The sequence below is a fragment of the Lissotriton vulgaris genome, chromosome 2_2 (genome assembly GCF_964263255.1).
Source record: "Lissotriton vulgaris chromosome 2_2, aLisVul1.2, whole genome shotgun sequence".
In the NCBI taxonomy this organism is placed as follows: Eukaryota; Metazoa; Chordata; class Amphibia; order Caudata; family Salamandridae; genus Lissotriton; species Lissotriton vulgaris.
Window position 1 is genome coordinate 109,825,556 of NC_141688.1, and position 25,953 is coordinate 109,851,508.

The following is a 25,953-nucleotide window of genomic DNA, read 5'->3' on the forward strand; positions in this document are numbered from 1 at the left end:
GATCCTCAGATCTACAGACCTGAAGGCACTCCGGAGGGATCCGAAGGAATATCAAATATGTTGTGCAACTCTGAATGGTGCGTGTGCATGGGATGAAGGAGAGCCTTGTACAGACTTCTTATGTTTTGGGGACTTTTTACGTGAGCTTCATGACTTCGATAAGGGTCAGTTGCGAGATCGGTCTTAGTGTGGGAGCATTTCAACGCACCGAATTTGGCCAAGCCCATGCCTTTTTTGACTTCCTTCAGAGTTCTGAGGCACCAAGTGTGGCTTTACGTATATGGCTGGCCTTTCGGTTCATCTCTGTGTAGCAGTCACATGATGCGTGTTTGTGGCCGAGACACCAGAGATAAACTTTGTGGTTGTCTATCACCGACATTTGGCAGCCACAGTCCATGCATGGGTGGTACCCTTGAGTTTTCAGAGAGGAAATGTGCCTAGCACACTGGAAAAATTGAGGGAATAGAAATTCTTTCAAGCTGACAGGATTCAATAGAGCGAGTGGAGGTTGTGCCGATATAGTAGTCCTGACATCACATGAAGTTGAAGTTGGGGCAATTTATAGAGCGCACATTTACCAAAAAGGTTTCATGGCGCTAGTGCTGTGCAGTTCCCATAAAACGACTACTTAGACTTCAAACGCTCTGATGAATAACCAGGTCTTCAAACTTTTACGGAATTCCAAGTATGATGGGGAAAAACGAAGGTTGTCAGGGGGGGCATTCCAAAACCTGGGCGCCAAGAAGGAGAAACACGACTCCCCATGTTTCTTCCTGACAAAACGAGGAACCACCAAGAGGTTTTTTGACAACGACCTTAAATTCCTGGAAGGAGCGTAGTTTAGGAGCCGAGATGCCATATAATGGGGAGCTAAGCCCGCCAGAGATTTAAAAATAAGGCATCCTAATTTGAATTGGCATCTATGAGTAACCGGTAACCAATGCAATTGTTATGTTATGTTATGTTATGTTAAGGGAATTTTGTATAGCGCACTGTCACCGGAGGTATCATGGCGCTGAAAGGGTGCTGAGGAAACAGAGGGATTTTAGCGGGATTGTGGGAAAAGCCAGGTTTTTAATGATTTGCGAAATTGAATCAGAGTACCGGAAGTCCTAACTGAGAGGGGGAGAGAGTTCCAAAGTTTGGGGCTGAGAAAGGCAAATCTTCGATTTGCAATTGCCTAAGAAGAGGGAGAGCATGATGGAATCTAGACCGACTATAAATTAACCTAGCAGCCTAATTTTGAATGAGCTGAAGTCGGCGCAATTCATAGGCAGGGATGCCAATATACAAGGTATTGGCGAAGTCTACCTTAGTGATTACAAGGGCCAGGAGAATAGACTTCAAAGCGTCAATAGTAAAGAAACGGGAAACTTTCTGAATCACACGGAGAGACAGGAAGCAGGAAGAAACAATCATACTGATCAGAGTGTGCATCGACAAATCATCACTGATTGTAATGCCCAAGCTTTTCACAGATTTAGACGCAGAAGGGGCAGGTCCAAGAGAGGGAAGCCAAAAGTTAGAACACCAAGGATTGGGCGAACCTCCGAACAAGACGAGCTCCGTCTTGTCGGGATTTAACTTTAAATGGTTCGTACACATCCAATCCTGGATAAAAATCATAGTGTTTTGAAAGTGGGAAACAGAATCAGGGGAAGCCGAAAGGGTAAAGATAAGTTGGAGGTCATCAGCGTAATTAAACACTGTGACCTCCAAACGGCGCAAAGCATAAATTAAAGGAAAAATATAAAGATTAAAAAGAAGGGGAGAGAGAGCGGAACTCTGGGGAAACCACAGGAACGGCTCGGGGGGAAGAACAAAAAGTGAAACACCGGACCGCCTGTCGGCGGTTCTCCAAGAACGAGGAGATCCAGCTTAGGGAAACATCCGAGATGCCAGCGCATCCGACACAGTCGACCAAAAGAGAGTGGTCGACCGTGTCAAATGCCGCTGATAAATCGAGGAGTATCAGAGCCTGGGAAGAGCCATGATCAGCACTCACTCTCAGATCATCCAGGACCAGAAGGATAACTGTTTCGGTCGAATGGGTAGGCCGAAAACCAGCCTGGTAAGGGTCCAGATGGTTAGAGACTTCGATAAAGGAGCTCAAACAGTGAGTTACATGTCTCTCCAACACCTTGCCCAAGAAAGGGAGCAAGGAGATGGGACGGAAGTTAGACGAGACAGCGGGATCGGCGCCTATCTTTTTCAAAACTGGAAAAATCTTGGCGGACTTAAAAAGATTAGGGACAACACCTGATGACAAAGATTTATTGAGCAAAGCAAGAGGTGGGTCCGGACAGTTTGAGAAGATCTACCGGAGGATATGTGAGGGGCAGCTATCAGTAGGAGAGCCCGATTTCGTAGACTTCACTAAACTTAAGAAAATCTCAGTGGATATAGGCGGAAAGTGCATAAACGAATGAGTGCTAGGAGGCGGAAAAGGGGGATCAAAGGAAAAAGAAGGAAGGGCAATGTGTTGTTTTATTATAGAGATTTTAGTGAAGAAGAAATCGTGGAGGGAGTCACATAAATCTTGGGATGATTGAGGTGTAGCAGTCACTCTATCCAATTTACACAGGCTGTTGAGGATGGAAACAATTTCCTTAGGCTTGTTAGGAGAGGATGCAATCAGTCCAGAGAAGTATTGAATCTTAGCAGCAAGATTGTCTTTTTTATATTCTCTGAGGATAGTAGAGTAGAACAACTTGTCAGAAGGGGCATAGCCCCGACGCCACTTTCGCTCACCCTGTCTAAGCTGGAGTTTTTTTGCTTGGAGCGAAGAAGAGAACCACTTTTGTGAATCGTATGATCGCAAGAGACGAATTGATCTCAAAGGGACCAACTCCTCACACGATGAGGTGAGCCAGGTGTTAATGGCCACGGCCTGGTCATGGAGAGATAGATCAAGATAGTTACCATCTAGTAAGCTAGAAGCGACGAGAGAGGCACATCCAGTGCTGATGTGTTCAGCACTGGATGTGGAGCTGACAAAAGCCACTTATCGACGTGAGAGGAAATTTCTAACAAACTTCTTCAGATCCAATCTGGAGCCTGGGAAAATTCACAAGTTGAGAAATTTGCATTTAGAAGACGCTATTAGAAATTGAATAATTTTGCTGAGTACTGATATTGCTTTGTCTTTGAGTGTTATACGTAATTTCTGAAAAGTGCCCTCCTAGACTTAACTGAGCTCTCTCACCTTGAACAATTTTTACTTGACTAACCAATCAGCGAGGTAGGGATATATTTTATGTGTTTTTCCTAATGTAAGCAGTACTTCTTAAAGATTCTTGGAGCCAATCTGAGGCAGAATGGGAGTCCTTTGAATTGATATTGGAGGTCTGCCCTCTTGGAATCTGAGATACTCTCTGTGCTTTAGATGGACAGGAATATGGAAGAAAGAATCCTGAATGTTATTGTTAATGTTAATGTTAATGATTTATAAAGCGCACGTACACCATTTGGTTTCATGGAGCTGTAGTAGGCTCTGACCGTTACCTATGGAGAAGTCAGTTGTAGGCTGGTGCAAATAGCCATGTTTTGAGGGACCTCCTGAACTTCAGAAGGTCAGTGCATGACCGGATCTCCAGGGGGAGCGAGTTCCACAGTCTGGGGGCGAGGGTTGCGATTCTTCAGCCTCCCTGACGTTTCCGCTTCAACATGGAGGTGAGCTGATCGCAGGTTGCGAGAGGGAGTGTACCTGAATATTAGGTTGTTTATGAATTTGGGAGTTTGACCATGCAGGGATTTGAAAATCAGACAACCAGTTTTAAACGTGCAGCGTTGAAGGATGGAGAGCCAGTGTAGTTTCCTCATTAGAGGTGTCGCTGATTGCCATCTGGGTTGTCGAAGAATCATTCTGGCTGTGTGATTCTGGACTATCTGCAACCGTTTGAGCAAGTAGAATGGCATGCCCAGGTAAACAGAGTTTGCATAGTCCAGGTGTGACAAAACGGTAGCTATTACAACCTGAGTCAAGACTTCCTGTGTGAGTAAGCGATGAATCTTCCTGATCTTTCACAGTTGGAAGAAGCATTTAGAGATTACCGAGTCGACCTGAGTTTTTAGTGAGAGATCACTGTTTAAGGTGACACCAAGTGTTTTAGCCGAAGAGGAGGGAGTGGGTGGGGATCCTAGCTCTGACGGGTGTTGGCCCCAAAACATATGGCTGTCTCCTGTGAGGACTAGCTCCGTCTTGCCAGGATTTAGCTTAAGGTGGTTGTGGTCCATCCAATGTTGAATGTGCAGCATGGAGCCCTGAAATTCGGTGACTGAGCTGTGTGAGTTGTCGAACGTGAAGACCAGTTGCAGGTCGTCCACTTAATTGAAGACAGTTACCTTCCTATCTTTGAAGGACTGGATCAGGGGGAGGATGTAGAGATTGAACAGGAGAGGGGAGAGAGAGGAGCCTTGTGGAACACCACACGTAGTTCTACGTTTAGGGGCCGTGAAGTGGCCTGCGCGAACGGCCTGGGACGGTCCTCCAGGAAGGAACTGAGTCAACTAGCGGCTGCGCCTTGGATGTCAGCTTGCCTGACACGGTCTGCCAAAATAGCGTGGTCGATCGTGTCAAAGGCAGCGGAGAGCTCTATTAGTACCAGTGCCTTAGGGGAGCTTCTGTCAGCGTTATCACAGAGGATGTCCAGGACAGCTAGTATCACTGTTTCTGTGGAGTGTGCAGGCCGGAAACCCTCCTGGTGGGAGTCGAGGTATTTAGATTCTTCCAGGAAGTTGGACAGGCATCTTGCTACATGGGCTTCTAGCACTTTCGCCAAAAAAGGGAGCATGGAGATGGGACGGTAGTTAGGTAGAAGCGTAGGGTCAGCTCCAGACTTTTTCAGGAGAGGAACCACGATGGCTTCTTTAAATGCTATTGGAAGGTGACCGGAAGAAAGGGACTCGTTCAGGAGGGCGAGGGCTGGGCCTGGGAATGTTGAGAGGCAGTCTTTTAGTATGTTAGGTGGGAAGCAGACAGTGGGGGCTCCTGATTTGACTTTAGCTAGGAGGTCCTGAAAGGTCTTGGTGCTGATGGTTGAGAAACAGCTTAGTATGCAGTTGTTACTCAGCGTAGCGGAGGAGGTAATATTGGGGGGGTGTTTAGGAATTCTAACTTTAATGGTAGTGATTTTTTCAATAAAAAAAATTGTTGTTCAGTGAGTCGCACAGTGCTTGGATAGGAGTAGCCTTAAGAAGGATTCTGGGTTGGACAACTTGTTCATGATTGCTAAGATTTCTTTGGGGCTTTTATTAGAGTTAAGTATACATGAGGAGAAGTGGGAAGCTTTGGCTGAGAGGAAGGCCTTCATATATTCTTTGTGGGCTGTAGTTTACAGGAGTTTCTTGTCAGAGGAATAATTCTGTCGCCATTGCCTCTCTAGTTGGAGCGGGCCCGTTTTTGAGATTTAAGTTTGAGAGAGAACCATCTCTGGGATTCGCCGTGGCGAGCCAATGTAACTTTTTTTGAGGGGTGAGAATTTATCGTTAGCCGCGAGTAGACAGCCAGAAAGATTAGCTTCAGCTATATTGATATCGAGATCAGGTAGCGGGGCTGTTGCTGACCAAGGTGTTAAGAAATTCCTTTTTGTCGATGGTGTTCCATTTCCTAGCTAGCCCGCCCGTGACCGTGGGGATTTTCTCAATGGTGGGGTGTCCTAACGTAAATTTTAATAAATGGTGGTCAGACCATATGCAGGGGAGAATTGTGGGTGCCGATGTTATCAGGCAGTTCGTCCAGACTTGGTCTAGAATGTGCCCTTTAATTTGAGTGGGAGAGGAAACCTGTTGGGTGAAGTTCAGGTTAGTAAGGAGATCGGTCAACTCGGCAGACTGTGGTCCTTCATGAGCGTCATTATACCAGTAGTTAAAATCGCCCACGAGAAGGATTTTGGTGTGATCGATGATGAGTTTAGCGATCTGTTCGCTAAGCGTGGATGATGTAGTAGTCAGAGGGTAACGCCGCCAACATGTCAGGGGAGGAATCGAGTGTCAGCTAGGTTTCTGTCAGCAGAAGGATGTCAGGTTTATCAATGACCAAGTGGAGAAAGATGTCAAGCTGGTGCTTGACGAGGGAGCGGGTATTGAGGTAGTAAATCGATAGGGGCGAGGGCCTAAGTTTGACAAGGCTCTGTGAGAGTTGAGTGGAGGGGGTGGATTTCTGAATTTCTGGGAACGAGTCCCAGTCTATGAAGATTTCCTTCTCAGTTGTTAAGGTGATTGTTTCTGGGGAGAGGGCAAAGTGGGTAGAGTGCATCATTTTGAGGCTGAATGGATTGTCAAAAAAAAAATTATAAAGATATTTTTAACTCAACATGCCTAATGGATATTATTTACAGCAAAACATTGGTCATATGAATTGATTATTTGAAGAAGTTTTGCTGAACTCTTACTTTTATGAGTGATAAGATTTACATTTTCTTGAGTGCTGAACCACTCGAGATTCATTTAAGGTTGGGAGAGTCCTCCTGTCCCGCTCCCCTCCTAGTGGACCTGCCTCCCCTGCGCTCCCCACTGGCCCTGGGTCCGCTGCGGCCGCGGGGACGGCCAGTGCATGACCCCCCCCATATGCTCCTCCTTCTCCCCCGGTGCTTCTGTTGTTCCTGAGCCCCTCAGCCGGTGCCTCTGCAGCAACTGCCCTTATTGTTAGTCATTTATTGCCTCAGTCGTCTTGCAATCAATTAGAACCATAGGTTTAATTCATACTTTTGGAGACAACAGTTTTTTTTTGTAGTCAACAGTGGGATCGTTGTGAATGGTGGGATCACCAACGGTGTTGCCGACTGTGGAATTGTTGATGTGGAGGCGCTGGCGAAGGTTTCAACACCGTGTTTGTTAATTACCTTGTTGACTGTGAAAACGTCAATTGAATGGGTGATGGCAGTGAAACCATCAACAATGTAGTGCCAGAAGCGGTCTTCAAGGAATAGTTAGTAGTTGTCTTTGACGTGGTTAACATTACCACTCCAGTTTTTCCATGTTTCTTCTTCAACGATAACTGTTGATGATGCCTTTGTCAATGGTATTGTCGCTGATGGACCGGATAGCGACGTTCTTGTTGTTGACTAGTCTTTGTAAGAGTTTGAGGAGTTTTTTGCTTCAGCATTAGTGTTTCAGATGCTGGTTTAGCTTAAGGTTTGCAAATATAAATAATCACTTCAAAAACAGGACTTTGGTCTCCTGACTTCCTCTGAGCATTTTTAGGAGGTTCTTTTAAGGTAGCTGTCCCACACTTTGAAGCTTCATGGTATCTCTCCTCTGAATGTACGCTTTTAAGTTGAGCTTAGGCAACGCTGTCTCTTAGAGACATTGTATACACTCTGTGGGCTTACAGGCAGCCCCATTGCCTTTTTATTCCTCAGTTCGATTGTCCTTCAAAAGGGCTTGCTTGCTAGTGGCTAATCTTTGCTCTTTGTCCCTCCTTGTCATATGTTTCCTTTGACAGAGCAGTGCCTAATTACTTTGGTGCTTATCTGTTCGTTTTGGGGTACTTTATTCTTTGTTTCCTGCTCGTGTTCATCGAGGCATCCCTTTTTTTCCGTTTCCTCTTGCTTTTTGTGTTATTTGAAAGTCAGGGTGAAGGAATTTTCTGCAAATCTGCTGCTTGTCGTAAAGGGATCCTGAGTTTGTGAAGCGTTTTAAAAACACTTTGTTTCCTATAAACAAGGTAGCATGTCTGTTCTTTCGATTTTTAAAAATAATTTTTATTTAAATGCATTGTGCTTGTCTTGCTGTGTTTCCTATTAACAAGGTAGCCTGGCGCATGTTTGGAAATTATATATTTTTTTTATTTAAACGCATTGTGCTTGTCGGCAATGCAGTGGAGCTGCAGTGCTCTTGATGCTCTATAGGTAAAAACACCATGCAGAATGCAGTCATTCATGATACTTTTTTCTGTCACATGCTGCCCCCTCTTAGGTTTCCTCAGAATAGTCCATGGATGCGAGAAAGTGTTCTGATGAAAGGCTTGGAGAAAAGGGATGCAGGGTGATGTTTTAAGGCGAGCACAATTTCCTTTTGGGATTTCTCGCTCTGAGTGCAGTTATAAACAGTCCCGTAAATCATGTTTTATGGACGCGTCTTTGCTTATGGGCAGTAAAGTTGCCACTCAGCTGCTAAACACTTGAGGAAGGAAACCGATTAGACAGCAGACTCCCCTAGTTCTGCATACTTGCCCATAACAGAAGATACGTGTGCAAGATTACAGTATGTGTGTAGGCAGCAGGGATTTCAAACTGGTGCTCAGGCTATTGTACCAATGGGGGATACTTGCTACACTAGAGCTGTATCACCAAACTTGTTAAATTACTACCTGTGCATGCCTGTGGGGTCTCGCACGCCTGAAACCTCACTGATGTGTTTCTTAGTGTATATATATATATATATATCTATATATATATATATATATATATATATATATATATATATATATATATATATATATATAGATATATATATATATATATATCTCCAACCCACAGTTCAATCCGCGAACTGTTCCGCAAATAAGGACACTCCAGCCGGATTTATTGGTCTCTGCGCTTAGTTTATTTTCAGCGCATACACTTCAGTCAACAAACAAACGCGTTTCGGCGTTGCCGCCTTCGTCAGTGCTGGCTAACAGAGACATTTTTAAAAGAGGTATGAGAAAATAGTTAGTAAATGTAAAATGCGGAAAATACCAAGATATGGGTGAATATAAGGTTAATTGATATGAATTGATTATACCGCATAATGATCAGTAAAATGCCTATTCAATGAGGTAATGCTATAATTGAAATGAGAGTTTAAAAAAGCCGATTTTGAACACTCCAAGATGGCTGCCAAAGTGAATGAACTTATGTGCCTCTTTTATGTTTATTTTTAACATGTGATGCTTTGAATGAAACTTTATTTAAATGTAAAAAATGTCTCTGTTAGCCAGCACTGACGAAGGCGGCAACGCCGAAACGCGTTTGTTTGTTGACTGAAGTGTATGCGCTGAAAATAAACTAAGCGCAGAGACCGATAAATCCGGCTGGAGTGTCCTTATTTGCAGAACAGTTCGCGGATTGAACTGTGGGTTGGAGAGATGTTACGCACTCCATCGTGCGTTAAGGAGGCACCCGGGGTAAAGTGGAGCGGCGGAAGGTGGATGTGAGTTGTGAATATATATATATATATATATATATATATATATATATATATATATATATATATATATATATATATATATATTGATAGTTACAGCGAAGCGCTCGTAACACTAACCCAGCCTCACGCTGTTCCCAGAGACTGTGTGCCTAAGATTATAGTTTAGGTATGCAGGCAGCCTAGATCTGAATATATAGCTTTGTATAATGTGTTTTCTGGGGCAGGAGGCTCCGGTAGCTTCATGTTAATGTGAGCGTTTTATGTACAATAATTATGTATTTTTTCCATTAGCGCATTATATCACATTTTCACAATTTTTAAGGCCGGTAAATCACAGATAATAATTAATGAGGCTTTGTCAGTACATTGCTTCGAGACTCAGATGCGAATAGTAGTGTGGGCTTAGGCTGGTCGTTCTTGGATTCCTTATTGAAGATATCTTTTTGCTTAATGTTTTTTAAGGAGAAACTGAGACAGTGCTGTGAGGAAACAACGTCCCTTTGTACATGAACAAAACAAGAAGCTGAGAAAATATTCATAATTTTAGTTTATGGCTACAGTTAATTTCTTTACGGAGGAAATATATCTGCTCTACAATTCGTTTAACAAGCGCATATAACTGTACATTTGTTCCCAACAAATGTGGCGTTGCCCATGATTACGGTCTGTGTGCAGGCAGCCGGGGTTTGATTGTATGGTTTCAACTAAAGTGTTTTATGGGGGAAAACAGGCGTTTGTATCACAGTGAATGTTTTATTCATATATTTGCCCCACAAAGAGGGGGGTGCCCAAGTGTACAATTAAATCCCTAATATCTTTAAGAAAAGAGTTGACCTATAAAAAAACCACAAATAAATAATATTGAAGAATTGTACAACACTATTTCATTATGATATATGGAATCTTGACTGCATTTCTAAAAACTGTTTCTAATGTCCCTTTCACAGTTAAGTTTTAATCCTCTACTTATCTATAATAAAAACAAGCTTCCTATATGCAAGAACTATTGGCTTTGCCAAATTATTTGAGCCATGTTGTACAGCAGAGCGGCTGCTATACAACATGGTAAACAAAACACTGAAAAAGCCAATAGTTCTTACAAAGGCACGTGCTATTTATTGGCTTTGCCAATGCTTGTTTATGTTTTGTAGGCTTTTTGAAGTGCCATCATAATGCACCAAGTAACTATTTACGACTGGTAGTGCTCCTCACTATCTCTCTGCTCTGGTGCAGCAATACATTCCCCCCCGTACACTTAGGTCCTCCACTCAGAACAAGTTCAAGATTCCGCGCATCAACAGAGCCAAAATGGGAGGACGTTCGTTCTCCCTGCTGGCACCCTCCTTATGGAACTCTTTACCCCAATTTTTGCGTTCTGAATTGTGCTTTTTGACATTCCGTAAAGGAATTAAAACTTGGCTTTTCAATACTTAATTTTATGGTTTGACGCTCCTCCCACCCTTTATACCGCTCAGTTTGCCTTAGCGCCGGGAAACCTCCGGGTAGCTGCGCGCTTAACAAATGTAATTATAAATAAATAAATAAATACATCAAGAATGGAAGGCCTAAAGTGAGGAGACTGCTTGAGGAGAACAACAAAAGTATTTGTTCTGAAGTGGGGAGAATAAGAAAGGGCTGAAGGTTCAATTGATGTAGATCTATATGAAAAATAAATTACTCATGGACGTAGTAGTGAAACGCATTGAAACCGCTAACGCAGAAGGAATATTTGTCAGGGAAGGGATTAGGTCCTTAGTGGATAAAGCACAGGCTTTAGCATTACTTGAGAAAGCTGACAACCTTTAATGTTCACTCTCACTAAGCTTCCTTATTAATTTCTTCAAATAAAAAATAGAACTATTAGCTACATAAAAGGGATCAAAGGCAGTTAATGCAAGCACACTTACTACCACCCTGGCTTCTTTTCACAGCAGACGTAGAACACAGCTTGGAAAATGGACCCTCAAATTAGTGATGTCAGACTAAATCAGGAGAATCAAAATTTCTGGGAGTAACAATGTGACATGACATTCCTTTATGCAGCAAAAAAGGCATTTAAGAAAGACAGAAAATGTAAAAAAAAAAAGAAGAAAGAAAACAGGAGGAAAAGGATACTGAAAACCATTGCAACAAAGGTCTCAACATACTGAGTGTTCAAACATCCTCCCATACAATGTGCAGCAATACCAAAAATGAGGAGTAGAATTTGGTGAGCAGCATGCTGACTTGCCTTTCATCTAGAGGAACCTACTTAAGGGGGACTAGTATGGGTGACCTGATGGGCTACTTCATGCTCTACTAGCCCATCTGGTCACAGCACGAAGCACAACTTTGTTTAGCAGCAGGTGAATCTTTGGGATTTCTTTCGGGACGAAGCTTCCATAGTCCAGTTTAGAATACACAGGAGATTGACTTACTAGCTGCAATTGCTTGAAAATTAGTAAAACTCAATTAAGGTGGTGGTTACTGGCCTAACCTATAATAGTGTCTTACTATATAGGATCCATATTTTCAATATACATCATTAGAACATGGGAATCAAACATCACTGGACCTCCCTAAACTTAAACAGCTTTCATCATTTTCATAGAATTATTACTATAAATTGACATGGTAACCTACAGCGATGGAACCTTAATTACAACAGTGTAAATGTTCACCTTAGAAGGCTGAGAGGCATCGCTCCAGGAGATTCAGTAGCTGGTACCGTCTCAGTATCAGTCACAGGAGTCGTAGCAGTGGTGGTGTCCTCCAATGAGCTGCTCATGAAAGAAGTAGTGCTAGAAGCAGATGGGCTGGTAGTCACTGGTGTTTGTGCCTGCTGGACATGATCATTTTCATCAGATTGCTGGTCTACCTCTGGAAAGAAATACATATAAAAAATATGACATGCAGCACCACAAGCAACAATGTTCAAACTTAAAAGCAACAAACAGATTGTACAAAGTAACTTCAGCACTCTTAACTCCACTTAGCTACTCGTTTCAATGCCAGAGGTGATGATCTTTAGTGTGCATCCATGTGATCACGAAATCTGGATACATAGCTTTGTTTTAAACTCTTTTTATTGTAGTTTGCATAGCATAACACTTTTCTGACAGTATTTTTAACTGCAATCCCTCACCTTGTGAAAATCTCCAGGCAGGTGTAAGACTGAATCCTGAAGCTTGGGCAAGCTTGGGAAGGTTGCGACTCCATACCGCCTGAGGACATAACAACATAGAGCCGGATAAAGGCCCATCTCTGTGCACAAACATGAGTTCTTTTTTTTCTGAACCCAAGGATTAAGATCTGTAGCTTGAGTTTTAGAGATTTTGGCTTTCACCAAATTTTCAAAATCTTCTTGTAAACTATGGCAGAGTACATGGCTGTCACCCCTAAGGCACCAGGTTTTAAGGTGCCATACATGTGCCAGAAGCCAATTTAGGTGACTAAGCCACATGGCATCTGCTTATGGCGTCTAGGGATCAAGCATTTTTTTAATTCTTTTTCAGCTCAGCACAAGTGTTACAGGAGGATATAGATCAGGAAGCAGTTACAAGTAATACATAGCTTTATATATGTATTGTTTGGTCAGGAGCACTTGATTAAGTATTACACAACAGTCATACAAACATTAATAATCTACTGTCAGATCAAAACTGGGATGGGGGTATTCACATTACATCTCTATGGGATAGAGATCAGTTACATTCTTTTGAGCAGTGCTTCCTCATTACTGCTCTACATTGAAAACAAGCACAACTAGCTGGCCTCGGGATCAAGCATGATTTTAAACTGTGCGACAAGAGTTGCTTGATGCACTTTAAGGCCATCATGGACAGAGAGGCCTAGCTCTGCGTCTCAGAATACAATAAGAGGGGCAGATCTTGGTTAAGGTCGTTCTTGTCAGGTAGATTGTAGGTGAAACCAAAAGACAAAACTAGGGCAAGTCATAGAATAAACGCAAGAAGCAAAACCAAAGATCCTAAACATCCAAGCTCCTACAATTCTGGAGGAGATTGCACAGTTTGAAGCTGTGACACCAGCAATTACCTCTGAGTCTGATTCCATTCCAACATAGAGCTGATGTGCCTACAGTTTACTGGGCCACAGGCTAGTACCAATCTAAGAAGCAGTCATACCTACCAATCAGCACTTCCATATGAAGTTGACTCAATTGCTATCTATGCCTAGTAGAACAGAAGTAGTAGGAGCAGTAGGACAGGTGATTCATCCCCTTGTAGACAAACAAAGTAACCAGCAGCAAGTTGGGCCTAAGAAAGGCAGGCTCCATAAGTGGAGCTTTATATAGTTTTCCTTATCCCAGGAGACACAATCTGGCAGCATGAACACTGAAGTACAAGTTACTTACCTTCGGTAATGATGTATCTGGTAGAGACGATTCTAGCCGCAGATTCCTTAACGTAGAATTATCCCCAGACGGAAGACTGGATCCGGAGAACGTTTCTTTTCCCAGCATCTCTGTGCGCTGTGCGGTACCGCGTGACTCCACCCTGACGCCATCCACGGGCGTGACGTCAGCGAGGTCACATAAGCCACACCCCGGCGCGCTGACCTCAGTTTTCTTCTGAGAACTTTTTCGCGCCACAACACGGAGCCATCACAAACAAAAAACTGTGGGAATATGGGAACAGTGTGCGAAACAGCAGATACCTAGAAAGAAAGGAAGCGAATGGAGGGGAATAGCCCATTGACTATTGCAACGCTCTTTGCGGTGGCATTAATAAGAAATCTCTCCATCGCCTCCAGATGGTTCAAAATGCTGCAGCCAGGATGGTCCTTAACCTTCCTAGGCTCTCATCTGCAACTCAGGCCAGGAAAGATCTTCACTGGTTACCAATACAGACCAGAATCTCTTTCAAGCTTATCTGCCTGGCTCACAGGGCAGTGTTTGGATCTGGTCCCGAAGGTATCAGGACCCTTGTCAGCCCCTACACTCCCAATAGAACCCTCCGCTCTGCTTCTAGAAATCTGCTTTCTGTGCCCAGATTCAAAAAGGTGAAGTGGGGAGGAAGAACCTTTTCCTCCTTGGCCCCTAAACTATGGAACTCTCTCCCCCCCCAAACTTTCCAGTCAACCCTCATTGGAGATCTTTTGCAAACCTGGCTTTTTCCTCAGGCCTATAAATCCTGAACTATCTTCCTTTTCTGACTCTCTATGTTTTTCTGTTTGCTGCGCCTTGATGCCTCTGGGCTACGTTTGCGCAATACAAGACCCCCATTCATTCATTCATTCATTCATTCGGGAGAGTGCCAGGAAACATGGCACCAAAAGTCATAGAAAGGAAGAGCAGTCACAGCCACTGCAAAGCAACCCTGCAAACAAATACAACATTCTCCCTGGAGACAGGAAAAACATACAAAAACATTGTGCAGCAGACGAGGAGCCTGCAACCACAGTCCATTAATAGTGAAAGACAGAAGAGCAACGACAATTCACCCCAGGACAACACCACCAGGGAGTCGCGTCCCCTGAAAGGAGCCAAGGCTGAGGCCCAGCCAAGAGACCCCTACTCAGAGGACTGCACATGAGTCAGAAACTCCAAACAAGGAAAAAGGAGGGTAAATATGAGAATGCCCCACACTGGAAGCACCAGAGTGTAGGGACGCCGGAGCACCCATTAACCTACCAGTCACGTACCAGAAGGGAGGAATGAATGCAACCCCACCAAACAAGCATCGCACTAGGGAGGAGTGAAAGAGGGCACTCGCAGAAGACAAAGCGAGGAGCCCTGCCTCCCCAGCAAGGGGAACCCCTACAGTCAGAACACCACCGATCCCAAGGGGGATGCAGAAAGAAGAAGAAAGAAAGAAAGAAAGAAGAGGAAGCCCGTTCACAATCCACAGAGGACAGGGGAAAGGCAAGGGGAGGGCGAAGAGGAAGAAGACCAACCTAGAGACCCCAAGGAGACGAGGCAGAAAGAACGCACGTCCCCCCTCCCCCCAACCGGGTACACATCCCGCGAAGAGGGCAGCTTATCCCACCACAGCTAAATTCAAAAGACCAGACAGAACAGCGCCTACAGCAATCAGAGGCAGAAAGAGCAGCCCGGGGACACCCTAGAAGACTGGGCAGGGTGCGCCTCAAAGAGGGAGGAACAGAAATCCATCTCAGCCCCCAAGACAGAGAGCTAGAAGGCAAAGAAGGCCCCGGACACACCCCAGAAAGAGGTCCGCAGACACAACACAAAAAGACATGGATCCAGAGCCATGACACCAGGCCGCAGACGGCAGGGCAGACCAGGCTAACAGCACAGCGACCCCTAAGAAGGATACCCCGGGGCGCCGCCAACGGCATTCCAAACACCGAGAAGGGAATTGCACCTGCAACGTACTTAAACGCCAGGGGGAGCAGAGGCCCGAAGGCGACCACAACCTCCAAGCACAGAACAAGCTATATAACAGCTACCATTACCCCACCTAGGGTATGTTAGTCTCAAGACATGGGAACCATCTTAAGAAAAAAAATCTGCAGCAGAGGACAACAGAAAGAACCCCGGGAAAAAAGCCCCGCAGAAGGCTTGACAAGCAGCCAAAAGCAAACGAAAGAAGGCCTAATCTCAGGGCCAACCTGGTGCATATAATCCAAGCAGGAATACACAGAAAAAAGGACCAGCCAGCAGCCAACAGAGCCACAGTCCCAATAAAATAGGACTCGTAGGCACATGAATCAAATAGATCACAGACCTGGGGTGACCCGCCCCAACGAAAGAACAGTTGCCAAGAACCAGATCAACCTACAGGCCACTGAGGGGTAGGACAAGGAGGAGGAGGCAGAAGCCCTGCCAAGAACTTCCAGATGGCCGAGTTTGCCCGGACGTGGAACAAAAGAGTGCCATCGAAGGGAAGATCCACCAGCCGTTCCCGAACATTTTACGGGAACACACTGTTCCGGAGCCAGGCATGGCGGCGAAGGGCAACTGAAGAAGCCATGGCACGACCCAGCACCTGCGAGATGTCGAGAGCGGAGCAGAGAATAAAAGCCGCCAGCTCCCGACCATCTAACGAGTGGAACACCAGCACCCTCCTGAGAAGCAGCAGATCCAAGGGACTCCGCCGAGACCCACAAACAAGAGATGGCCCTAGCCAACACACAAAGTGTTAAGGGCCTGCAGAGCCGCACTGGTCGAAGCAAACATATTGCGCCCCCAAGAATCCAGCCAACGTGCCTCCCGTGATGGTGGAGACAACAGTGACGGCAGGGAGGGAAAGGCAGTCCGCAAAAGGGGCCCACAGGCAGAGGGGTGGAGGGAGAGGCACACCTGGTCATGCGGTCCTGGAAGGTGCCGGTGCAGAAGGTGTTAGGGCACCGTATCCCCCGTGGCGGGGCTCCCCCAAACCCCCATCAGAGAAGAAAGGAGAGAACCCTCAAAGGGAAGCAGCAGCTCCCTCCCACCAGAGCCCTGTTGGAGAACCTCTAAAAGATGATCCGCGGGGAAATGAGCAGCTGGATTACCAATGCGCAGAATTCCCACAGTTGTAGAAACAGCACGAGCGAAGGCCGCGCCTGCCTCCGTAAGGCCCTGCAATGGGGATAGCCGTTCCTCCTTTGGCGATGGCTGCAAGCTAAGGCGGCCATCCCCTAAGCCAATCGGAGTGGGGAAAGGCCAGGTCCGGAAGGGAGAAAGAGGCGCTGAGGAGTGGGGGACCTGTGGTTCCTTTGGTGGAAATCGCAGCCGCGATGACATTGAGGAGCCGGCCTTTGAGGGCGCCAGGGAAAAGGCCAAGACGCGGCAGCCCATCTTTGGCGATGACGACACCAGCAGGCGCCCAACCTCCGGGGATGAGGGGATGTTCAAAGACGAGTCCACGGCCTGACGCCTGTCCAGTGCCGTAGAATCCGCAACCTGGAGAGGGCTTTGCCGTTGTACAGCGCCACCGGAGACGCTGGACAGGCCTCCGTCACATCGCACAGCGCCGGAGACCGGGGCGAGGCTGGGGCCAAGGCGGCTAATGGATGCCGGCTCGACCTCCAACAAGGCAGCCGCCTACATGGAGGGACGAGAGGCACCCGGGGAGTGGGAAGGAGTCCCCCGCCAGCCATGACCCATGAGTGGACGACGGGGGGCCGCCAACCCCCATGGCAGCACGAGGGCTGACTCGACCTCCAGCGGGGCGTCCGCCTGCGTGGAGGGACAAGAGGGGCCCGGAGAGGGACAAGGGGTCCACCGCCAGCCTCGACCCATGACGGGAGGAGGGGGGTCCACCGACCCCTGTGGCGCCGCCAGGGCCAGCAGCTGCTTGCGCGGTAGCGGCGTCACCTTGGCCTTAGACAGGATCACCTTGTCAAACGGCAGAGAGGGGCTCGGGATGTGACCCAAGCCCTGGCGACTTCCTGCGACACCACAGAGATTCCAACAGGAGTTCGCGGCAAAGCCGGTGCGCCGTGGTCCGAAGGTGGGACCCCCGAAGGGCCGCACCCACACTGCCCCACATTCTCCGAGCCTGGATCTGAACCAGTCGGCGCTGGGCCGGGAGCCGCTGGCGACGCCGCTGAAGTCCCCGCACCATGCAAGGGATCCGCTGATGTCCCAGGAGGGGAAGAAGGAGGAGGAGGAGGAGGAGTCAGCGAGGCCTGCAAAGCCGCCACATACGTCTCCATCTGGGCTCTCGATGCCCCCTCACCGGGAAACGGTGGATAGGGGGGACGGTAAGCGGGGCTGCATCACCCGCGGAGCGCCCATGCTACAAAAAGGCCAGAAACCAGCCCTCGGGGACAAACTGTGACACTTACCGACAGGGGAGCGACGCTCTTGGGGCACAGGAGAGGGATAAGGCTGACGACGATGACAGCTGCTTCAAAAACGTTCCACAGAAGCTGATCGAGGTGACGAAGCCGACCTAGACATGCAAGCCGAGAGAAGGGTTGGCACGACTCGCAGTCAGTGGAGCCGTGATCTTCCCACAAACACCACATGCAAATGAGGTGAGGGTCCGTCGCAGAAATCAGGCGTCCACAAGACGAACACGTTTTAAAGCCTGAAGGCATCTGAACACTGTTCCCACAAATTACTACGCAATAGAGAAGGGAAAGGCCTAAACAGGCCAAGAGAACAAACCGGTAAAAGGAAAAAACGGATGTCAGCGCACCGGGGTGGGGCTTATGTGACCTCGATGACGTCACGCCTACGGACGTCAAGCCGGAGTCACGAGGTACGTTCCCCCCCCCGGCACGCAGAGATGCTGGGAAAAGAAAAGTTTTCCGGATCCAGTCTCATGCCTGGGGATAATTCTACAGTAAGGAATCTGCGGCTAGTAGTCTCTATCAGATTTGCAAATCCAGAATACCTGACCTTATTGATAACTTGTAACTTGGTGCAGGCGTGTGATCAGTCTCAAAAATTACATTTGTCTGGACTGGAGTGGAAGAATCAAGGATCTTTGTGGTTATACGGAAGGAAGAATTGTCATCCCATCGAGAGGGTTTCAAAGCACAATGAAGATTCATCTGGAGGGGATACTGCATGAGGACCTCTCAATAAGACTTGCAAGAAAACAAATTAAAAGTATGGACCAAAAAAGTATTCTGTACTCTGGGAACACAGTTTTATGGATGAGAACAAGAAAACACAAGGAGATGATGAACTAAGCAAAATTTCAATTCCAAGTGTTTGCTTTGTTCGCCCTAATGTTGGTATGGTATGCCCAGACTTGGGTCCCTTGCTCACTTTGCCACTGGATTCAAGCTAGCCTGGCTGATGAAGGGTGTTACCCAGAAACCGGTCCGAGGATACTTGTTTACGGTCCAGGGAAGACCTGGCTTGGCAGTTCGGGCTGAACTGTTCCCATGAGGCATGGGGTCAAGACTGATTTGCATATAGCTGGGTCTGAACTGAGGTAGCGGAGTGAGCTAAAGAATGATGATGGATTCAACCCAGATCTGTGACTGGGGGTGAGTGTCTGAAAAGTTTCAGAGCTCCGTCCATCATCGCTTATATATAGTGTCATGTTGTCTGCATATAACGATATCAAAAGCCCCTAAAGCTAAATTCCAATACCCTGGCAGTGTGATGTTGACGTATCCTGGCCGCTATCGGTTCCATCACTATAGCAAACAATAGCGGGGACAGGGGGGGCAGCCCTGTCTTGTCCCGCGAGAAATGTTAAAAGGACTGGAGATCAAGCCGTTCATGCGCAGCCTTGCCGACAGTCTTGTGTACACAAATGTAATTAGAGCTATGAAGTTGGGACTAAGACCAATCCTACCCAGGATGGTGTACAAATAGGGCCATTCCAAAGCGTTGAACGCTTTCGTGGCATCAAGGAACGCCACAAGCGCTTTAGTAGTTGGGTTTAGATAATGTAGCACAGTGAAGAAGGTGCCGAGTAAGACCTCCCAAATCCTCTGTACCTCCTGAACGATGAGCCTCTAGTCTGAGCCTGAAGACCCAGAGATTTGCCTGTTGCTTTACTGTCTTTAAATCTCTCTAGAGCTGCATCCGCTTTTTTGCCAAAAAGCCCAGAACCATCAAAAGGGAGGTCCAAAGCGTAGCCTGAACATTTGAGGAGAACTCTGATGATTTAAGCCATGCACTCCTTTTAGTAGCCACAGATGATCCCATGATTCTGGTGACAGAGTCAGCAGTGTCTAACCCACTTTGTATGACCTGACACGTGCAGCCTCTTGAATATCTTGAAAGACCTCATTAACATTTTGTCTGTTTTCTTCGGACAACTTAGGTGCGAGCTGTTTCGCCAAATCCATTAAAGCATGGATATAGCGACCCAAAAGACAGGTGGAATTAGTGGACTTTAGGGCCATGCTTGCTGAAGAAAACACTTTTTTAGCAGATCCGGAGCCGACGTCGTACACGGACCGGCGGCACAGCTTGTGCTAATTGAGGTCGAGCTAACGGCGCCAGAGATGATGGAAACGGCGTCGATGTCCTCGGCGCCGGGAAATGCCAAGACGGCGCTGCCGGTAGAAATGGCATGAAGGGGGCCTGGGCATAGGCCTGAGGAACCCCCAGATTAAACGCTAATGGACCCATGGGACCCAAAGGTGTTCCAGAGGGGTACACAGCTCTATGGAAGACTCCATACATAGCATTAAGATAATGCGAGGGATCTTGACCCGGGCCAGGACAAAGGGGATAGGCCCCAGGACATATTCCGGTGTAGGCGTTACCCTGTTCGAGCCAGCCGACGGCGGAGCCAATGGAGTCGCCTGCTCATATGGCACAGGAACCTCTTCCACTGGAGCCAGAGAACGTTCCGAAGTCGGAGAATGAACCAGCGTCAGAGATTGAGTTGGAGAAGCTGAAGGACATGCCGATCTTGCAGGAGAAGCTGGATTCGAGGGAGAAGGAGACACTAAGTCCTTACGGCGTAGACGAGCTGGAGAGGTCGACTTTGGCACCGCTTCTCTATCAGGATGACGTTTTGAAGAATGCCTCTTCTTCTTCTTCTTATGCTTCCGCATGTCCTGACGTCGACTTCGATCCCGACCTCAACCTTCTTCTACCTCTTTTCTTCTTTCTCATCTTCGCCATGAAGAGTTTTGCTTCTCTCTCCTTCCATGCCTTCGGATTATTTTTCCTACAGCAGGCACATCCCTCGACGTCCTTATCCGACGACCGGCACCAGACACAATCTTCATGCGGATCTGCAATGGACATTTGTCCTCCGCACTCCCTGCAGGGCTTGAACCCGGACTTCCTCGATGACATCCTTGAAAGGAAACAAGAATAAGCACAGGAATACAGCCAGAAACACAAAGTAGCAAGTGAAACTACGGAGAGTTCTAGAAAAACCGTTCGCGTCGACGGCACGGAAAAAAGGGAACTGACGTCATCACGCCGACGAGGCTCTCTTACGGCTCCAGTGAAGTCAGTGGAGTTGCTAGCGGAGCCAGGGTTCTGTGACGTCGTCCTCATCGGCGTGGAAAGCTACAAAAAATTTCCAAATGCTGCTGGGGCAGGGGGATATTCACGAGGTGAGGAATCCACTAGCAGATGTATCCATCAGAATGTACAGGCAATAATGCTTGGCAAACTTGTGCAGGGATGCCCACGAGGCACCTGGCAGATGTCAAGGACCTGGACACCATGCTGGAGAGCCATGATGACTGCCTTAGCTCTGGTAGAATGAGCTTGGACGCCTTCAGGAGCCTGCTTCCTTGCCAGAGCGTAACAGATCTTAATGGAGAGCATAACCCATTGGGAGATGGTCCTCTTCTGCACAGCACGCCCTTTCTTTGCTCCAATGTACCCCACAAAGAGTTGGTCGTCCAACTGAAACTCTTTAGTGCTCTTAAGGTAGAACGATAATGCTCTTCTTTGGTGCCATACGGTGGAGGCGTTCTTCCTTAGAATGATACGAAGGAACATAGAAAGTGGGCCTAGGTAAAAAGGTGTCACTACTTCAGGAAAAAAAGAAGCCCTAGTGCAGAGCACTACCTTGTCTGGGAAGACGGTCAGGTAAGGAGGCTGATAAGAGAGTGCCTGCAACTTACTCACCATCCTGGCAGAAGTTACTGCCACTAAAAAGGCTGTCTTGAAGGTGAGGAGTTAGAGGGGGCACTGTGCAGTGGCTCGAATGGTGCACACATTTAATGAGTGAAGATCAAGTAAAGGTCCCACTGCGGCATGATGAAAGGTGAAGGGGGAAACTAAATTGTAAGCCCCTTCAGAAATCTATGTACAATAGGGGACTTCAATAGTGATGGTTGGTCTAGCAAACGTAGAAAAGCAGAACGGCTGAAAGGTAACCCTTCAGAGTACCAAGAGCAGAGCCCTGCTGGGCAAGAGACATAATGAAAATGAGAATGTTAAAAAGGGAGGCAGACAAAGAGTCAATAGACTGTTCTGTACAATATTTACAGAATGTTTGTCATCGAAAGACTTATATCGACTTTGTGTAGGGACGCCTGGCTGACAGTATGAAATTGCATACTCCGGAAGGAAGTTTGGATGCGGTCAACTGTCGCCGCTCAATCGCCACGCAAGGATCCTGAGGTTTGACAGTTTCAGGTGGAGGACACTCCACTGCTGCCGCGACAGAAGTTCCTCCAAAAGGGTCAGCCTGATCGGAGGATCGATGCTCATTTGCAAAGTTCAGAATACCAAACTATCCAAACCCAGTCCGGCGCTACAAGAATGACTTGTGCCCGATCGCTCCTGATCTTCTTGAGCAATGTCTACAGGAGTGGTATGGGCGGAAAGGAGGACTCAGTTCCCCCCAACATGAAGAAAAGCTTAGCAGAGTGAGAGCTGCCTCGGAAACTCCAACGTGCAAAATTGTTGACATTGTGTTCAGAGAACTAGCCAGGTGTTGAACAACCGGAGAAATGCCCTGTTCTTCCAGCCAAGTCTAGATATGCAGGGCCTCTTGACAGAGGGTCAACGACTCCATCGGCACTGCTAGTTGCAGTACCACATGGCAGTGGTGTTGTCCGTGAACACCTGAACTAGCCTTCCCTTGAGGGATCGTATGACGCCTTTCAGTGCCAATCGGATTGCACAAAGTTCCAATAGGTTGATGTGGAGCCCGGCTTACCCCGGAGACCAAAGTCCTCTGATCTCCACCTCCCCCAGATGACTGCCCCATCCAAGTAGTGACACATCCATCACCACTGTAATATCTGTGTGGGAATGGAGAGGCGACTGTCTGTGGCCCATTTGTGGTTTGTCAGCCACCACTGCAGATCTTGAGCAGTAACCTCCGAGATCGGGACCAGATTAGTGATGTTCCCTCAATGCTGCACCCATTGAAACTTCAGGTCCCACTGCAGGGCCTGCATATGCTATCTTGCATGATTCACTAGCAGGATACAGGAGGCCAAGAGGTCCAGCAGTCTCAGAGACAGTCTCACTGAAATACAGAATAGAGGCTGAAACATCAGTATCATAGCCTGAATATCCTGGACTCACCGTTTGGGAGGATAGGCCCGAAACTGCACCGTGTCCATTACAGCTGCGATGAAAGGGAGCGTCTGGGAAGAAGTCAGGTGTGACTTCAACATGTTGATAGTGAACCCTGTGAATGCATGAGGTTCGTCTTAGTCTGGAGATGGGAGACAACAGTCTGGGACGAGCCCGCCTTCAACGGCCAGTCGTCGAGGTCGAGGACTGGATCCCCTAATCTCCACAGATGGACTGCAACATCCACCATCACCCTAGTAAACACCCGAGGGGCACTAGTAAAGCCAAAAGGGAGCACAGCAAACTGAAAGTGCTTGTGTCTAACTATAAACCGCAGGCAGCGATGATGGGCAGGCAGAACAGGAATAAGTAAGCGTCCTGCAAGTCCAGTGCTACCATCCAGTCTCCCGGCAGAGTGAGCCTGAACCAGAGACAGCATCTTGAACTTCTCTTTTTTGAGGAAGTAGTGGAGGGCTCTGAGGTGGAGGATAGGACAATGGCCTACGTTTTTTGTGTGAACCAGAAAGTTGCAGTAATAGCAACCACAGCCTACTTCTGGCACGGGAACCCTTTCTGTGGCTCCATTGGCCAAGAGTCGGGAATTCCTTTCAGATTAAAGCAAGGTGAACCTCCGTCATCCGACTGTATGTAGGAGGCATGGAGGGAGGGGCAGTTTTGAAATGGAGGGAGAAGCCCATTCGGACTATCTGTAGAACCCACCTGTCCGAGGTGATTTCCCACCATTGGTGGAAGAGATGGCGTATCCTACCACCAACTGGACGCCCATGATCTGGGAGGATCGAACTTGGAGGTTTGGAGGTGTGGAGGTGGAGGAGGGAGGGAGGGTGGTTTTTGGCCTGATCTGACCTCTGGCCACCTGACCCATTAAATCGGGGTGAGTAATGCACAAGGACACACAGAGGTTGCAGAACTTGTGCAGTCCTCCGGCTAGGATATGGAAGCCCCTTCTGTAGCCACGAAAGAAGCAAAAGGCAGATGCAGTACAGGATTACACAAAGGCCCAAGCAGTTTACTGTAGCCGTGACTCCTTGCAGTGCTCTAGTGCAGAGTCCGCCCTATCTCCATAGAGACGGGAGCCATCAAAGAGCATGTCCATAAGGTTGGCCCTGGACATCCCCAGAGAAGCCAGAAGTTCTCGGCCAGGCGTGGAGCCTAACAGCCACTGTTGAGGATCTGGCTTTGCTCAGCAAGTCTGTTGTGTCAAGGCCACAGCAGATGGGAAACTACGCTGCATCTCTACCATCTGCAACAGCTTGGGCGAGGACAGCCCAGGCCTCTTCCGGGACTTGTGGCAGCACGTGCGCAACCATCTCCCATAACGAATGGGAGGGACAGAAAAAGAGGCATGCTGTGTTTACCGACCGAATATTTTCCTTCCGAAGCTATCCAGACGTTTGGATTCATTATCAGGGGGTGAGGAAGGGAGGTAGAGGCTTAAGCCACCAAGGTCTCTGGGGTCGGGTGAATACTGAGCAAAGTAGAGTCGGTGCAGGGCAGTGGCGGCGGGTGATTGTTCTATTTACAATGGCCACTGTGCTGGACATAGACCACATGCCCAGGAGAACATCAGTTAAGGTCTCATTAAATGGTAGCAAGCGTTCCGAAGTGGAGACGCCAACATTGGTCTTGACCACCCAAGTAGGAAACTGCAGGTCCAAGACCTCCGCAGCCCTAGGTACCACCATGGCAAAGGAAGAGCCCTCCTCCGTATCAGGTTAGGAGGGGAAAGCATGCAAAGCTCTGGAGAGGTAACCAAGCCAATGGCATCACCCAATTCCTCAAAGCAGTCCATTTCTTCAGTCAAATGAGTGACTTCCAAGTGGTCCCAATGTTCCTCCAATCTGAGCCCTTCAAAATAAGGCTGAGGATGCAACAGAGTCAGAGGGCTCTGTCGGCACTGGTATCGGTAGACACCCTGCCGGCACCATGTTGTCGAGATGAGAATGGGGCTCACGCAGCATCGCACGCTGCATCTGAGAAGGTCAAGGAGGTGTGACCAGCACCAGTCTGGATCCGAAAATGGATCCATGAAGAGCCACCGGGACCCGAGTTGCCAGCACGGAACCCAATGGACCTCCTGCTGGGGCCCGGCTGCCCAAAAATGGTGCATGTGGTGTTATAAAATTCTTTTAAATGGGAGGGGGTTGCTCCCAGAAAGGGAGGGAAACATGGAGCCTTTTCCCAGTACACGTTCCTCAGAAGGAGGCCTCACACGTCGAGACTCCTCCGTCAAGTCAAGTGACGGACAGGGTGAAGTCGAAGCACACTTGTGTTTTTGTGGTGCTTCTTACCTGACCCCTTCAATGGCTTTGAATGGGAGAATGAAGACTTGCAAACCCCAGAGCAGTGCTCAGACCTTCCTCTTGAAGGAGAATGGGAAGTGGAACGAGACCTCTGTAGAGACCTCCAAGGCGCCCGACACTGGACCGGCAGTTGAAGCATGACTTGGGGTCGTAGTCACGTTCCAGGCACCACTGACACACAAAGTGGGGATCTGTGACTGACATGGCGCAGCGACAGGCGTAGCACAGTTTGAATTCCAAGGTCTTTTAGGCATGATGGAATACCTATAAATGAATTAAAACTTTGACAAAAAGTCAGAAATGGTCTGTCAAAAAATGATAGGTGAAGCTCTCTTGGATGGATCTGCGCTGGCTTGCATGGAAAGAAAACAACTGACATCAGCGCGTCGAGGTTGCGCCTACATTCACCACGCGGACTTCGCAATGACAGACTACGACGCCAATGTCATGCAATGCCATCTATCGGCGAACAGGGGTACTGCTCAAGGAAAATCTTCTGGTTCCAATCTGATGCCTTGGATGTTCAAAGGTAAGTAACATTTTGAAACAGGTTTCTTCGAGGGCTGCAGACAGGCCGGTAGGGCTGGGGTCAAGTGAGTTGTCATCTGGAGTCTTCACTGCTGCATTGCTCTT

The 25,953-nt window shown here is 47.6% G+C and overlaps 1 protein-coding gene across 9 annotated transcripts in view; it reads right to left on the reverse strand.

Annotated features, from left to right (window-relative positions):
• The window catches only part of HERC1 (HECT and RLD domain containing E3 ubiquitin protein ligase family member 1), a 2,101,515-nt gene that overhangs the window by 1,143,766 nt on the left and 931,796 nt on the right, over positions 1-25,953 (reverse strand). For all 9 annotated transcript variants that reach the window (XM_086959402.1, XM_086959399.1, XM_086959397.1 and 6 more), the window contains exon 39: positions 11,793-11,991. In XM_086959402.1, the coding sequence (XP_086815528.1) occupies positions 11,793-11,991 (199 nt within the window). The remainder of the gene's footprint in view (positions 1-11,792; positions 11,992-25,953) is intronic.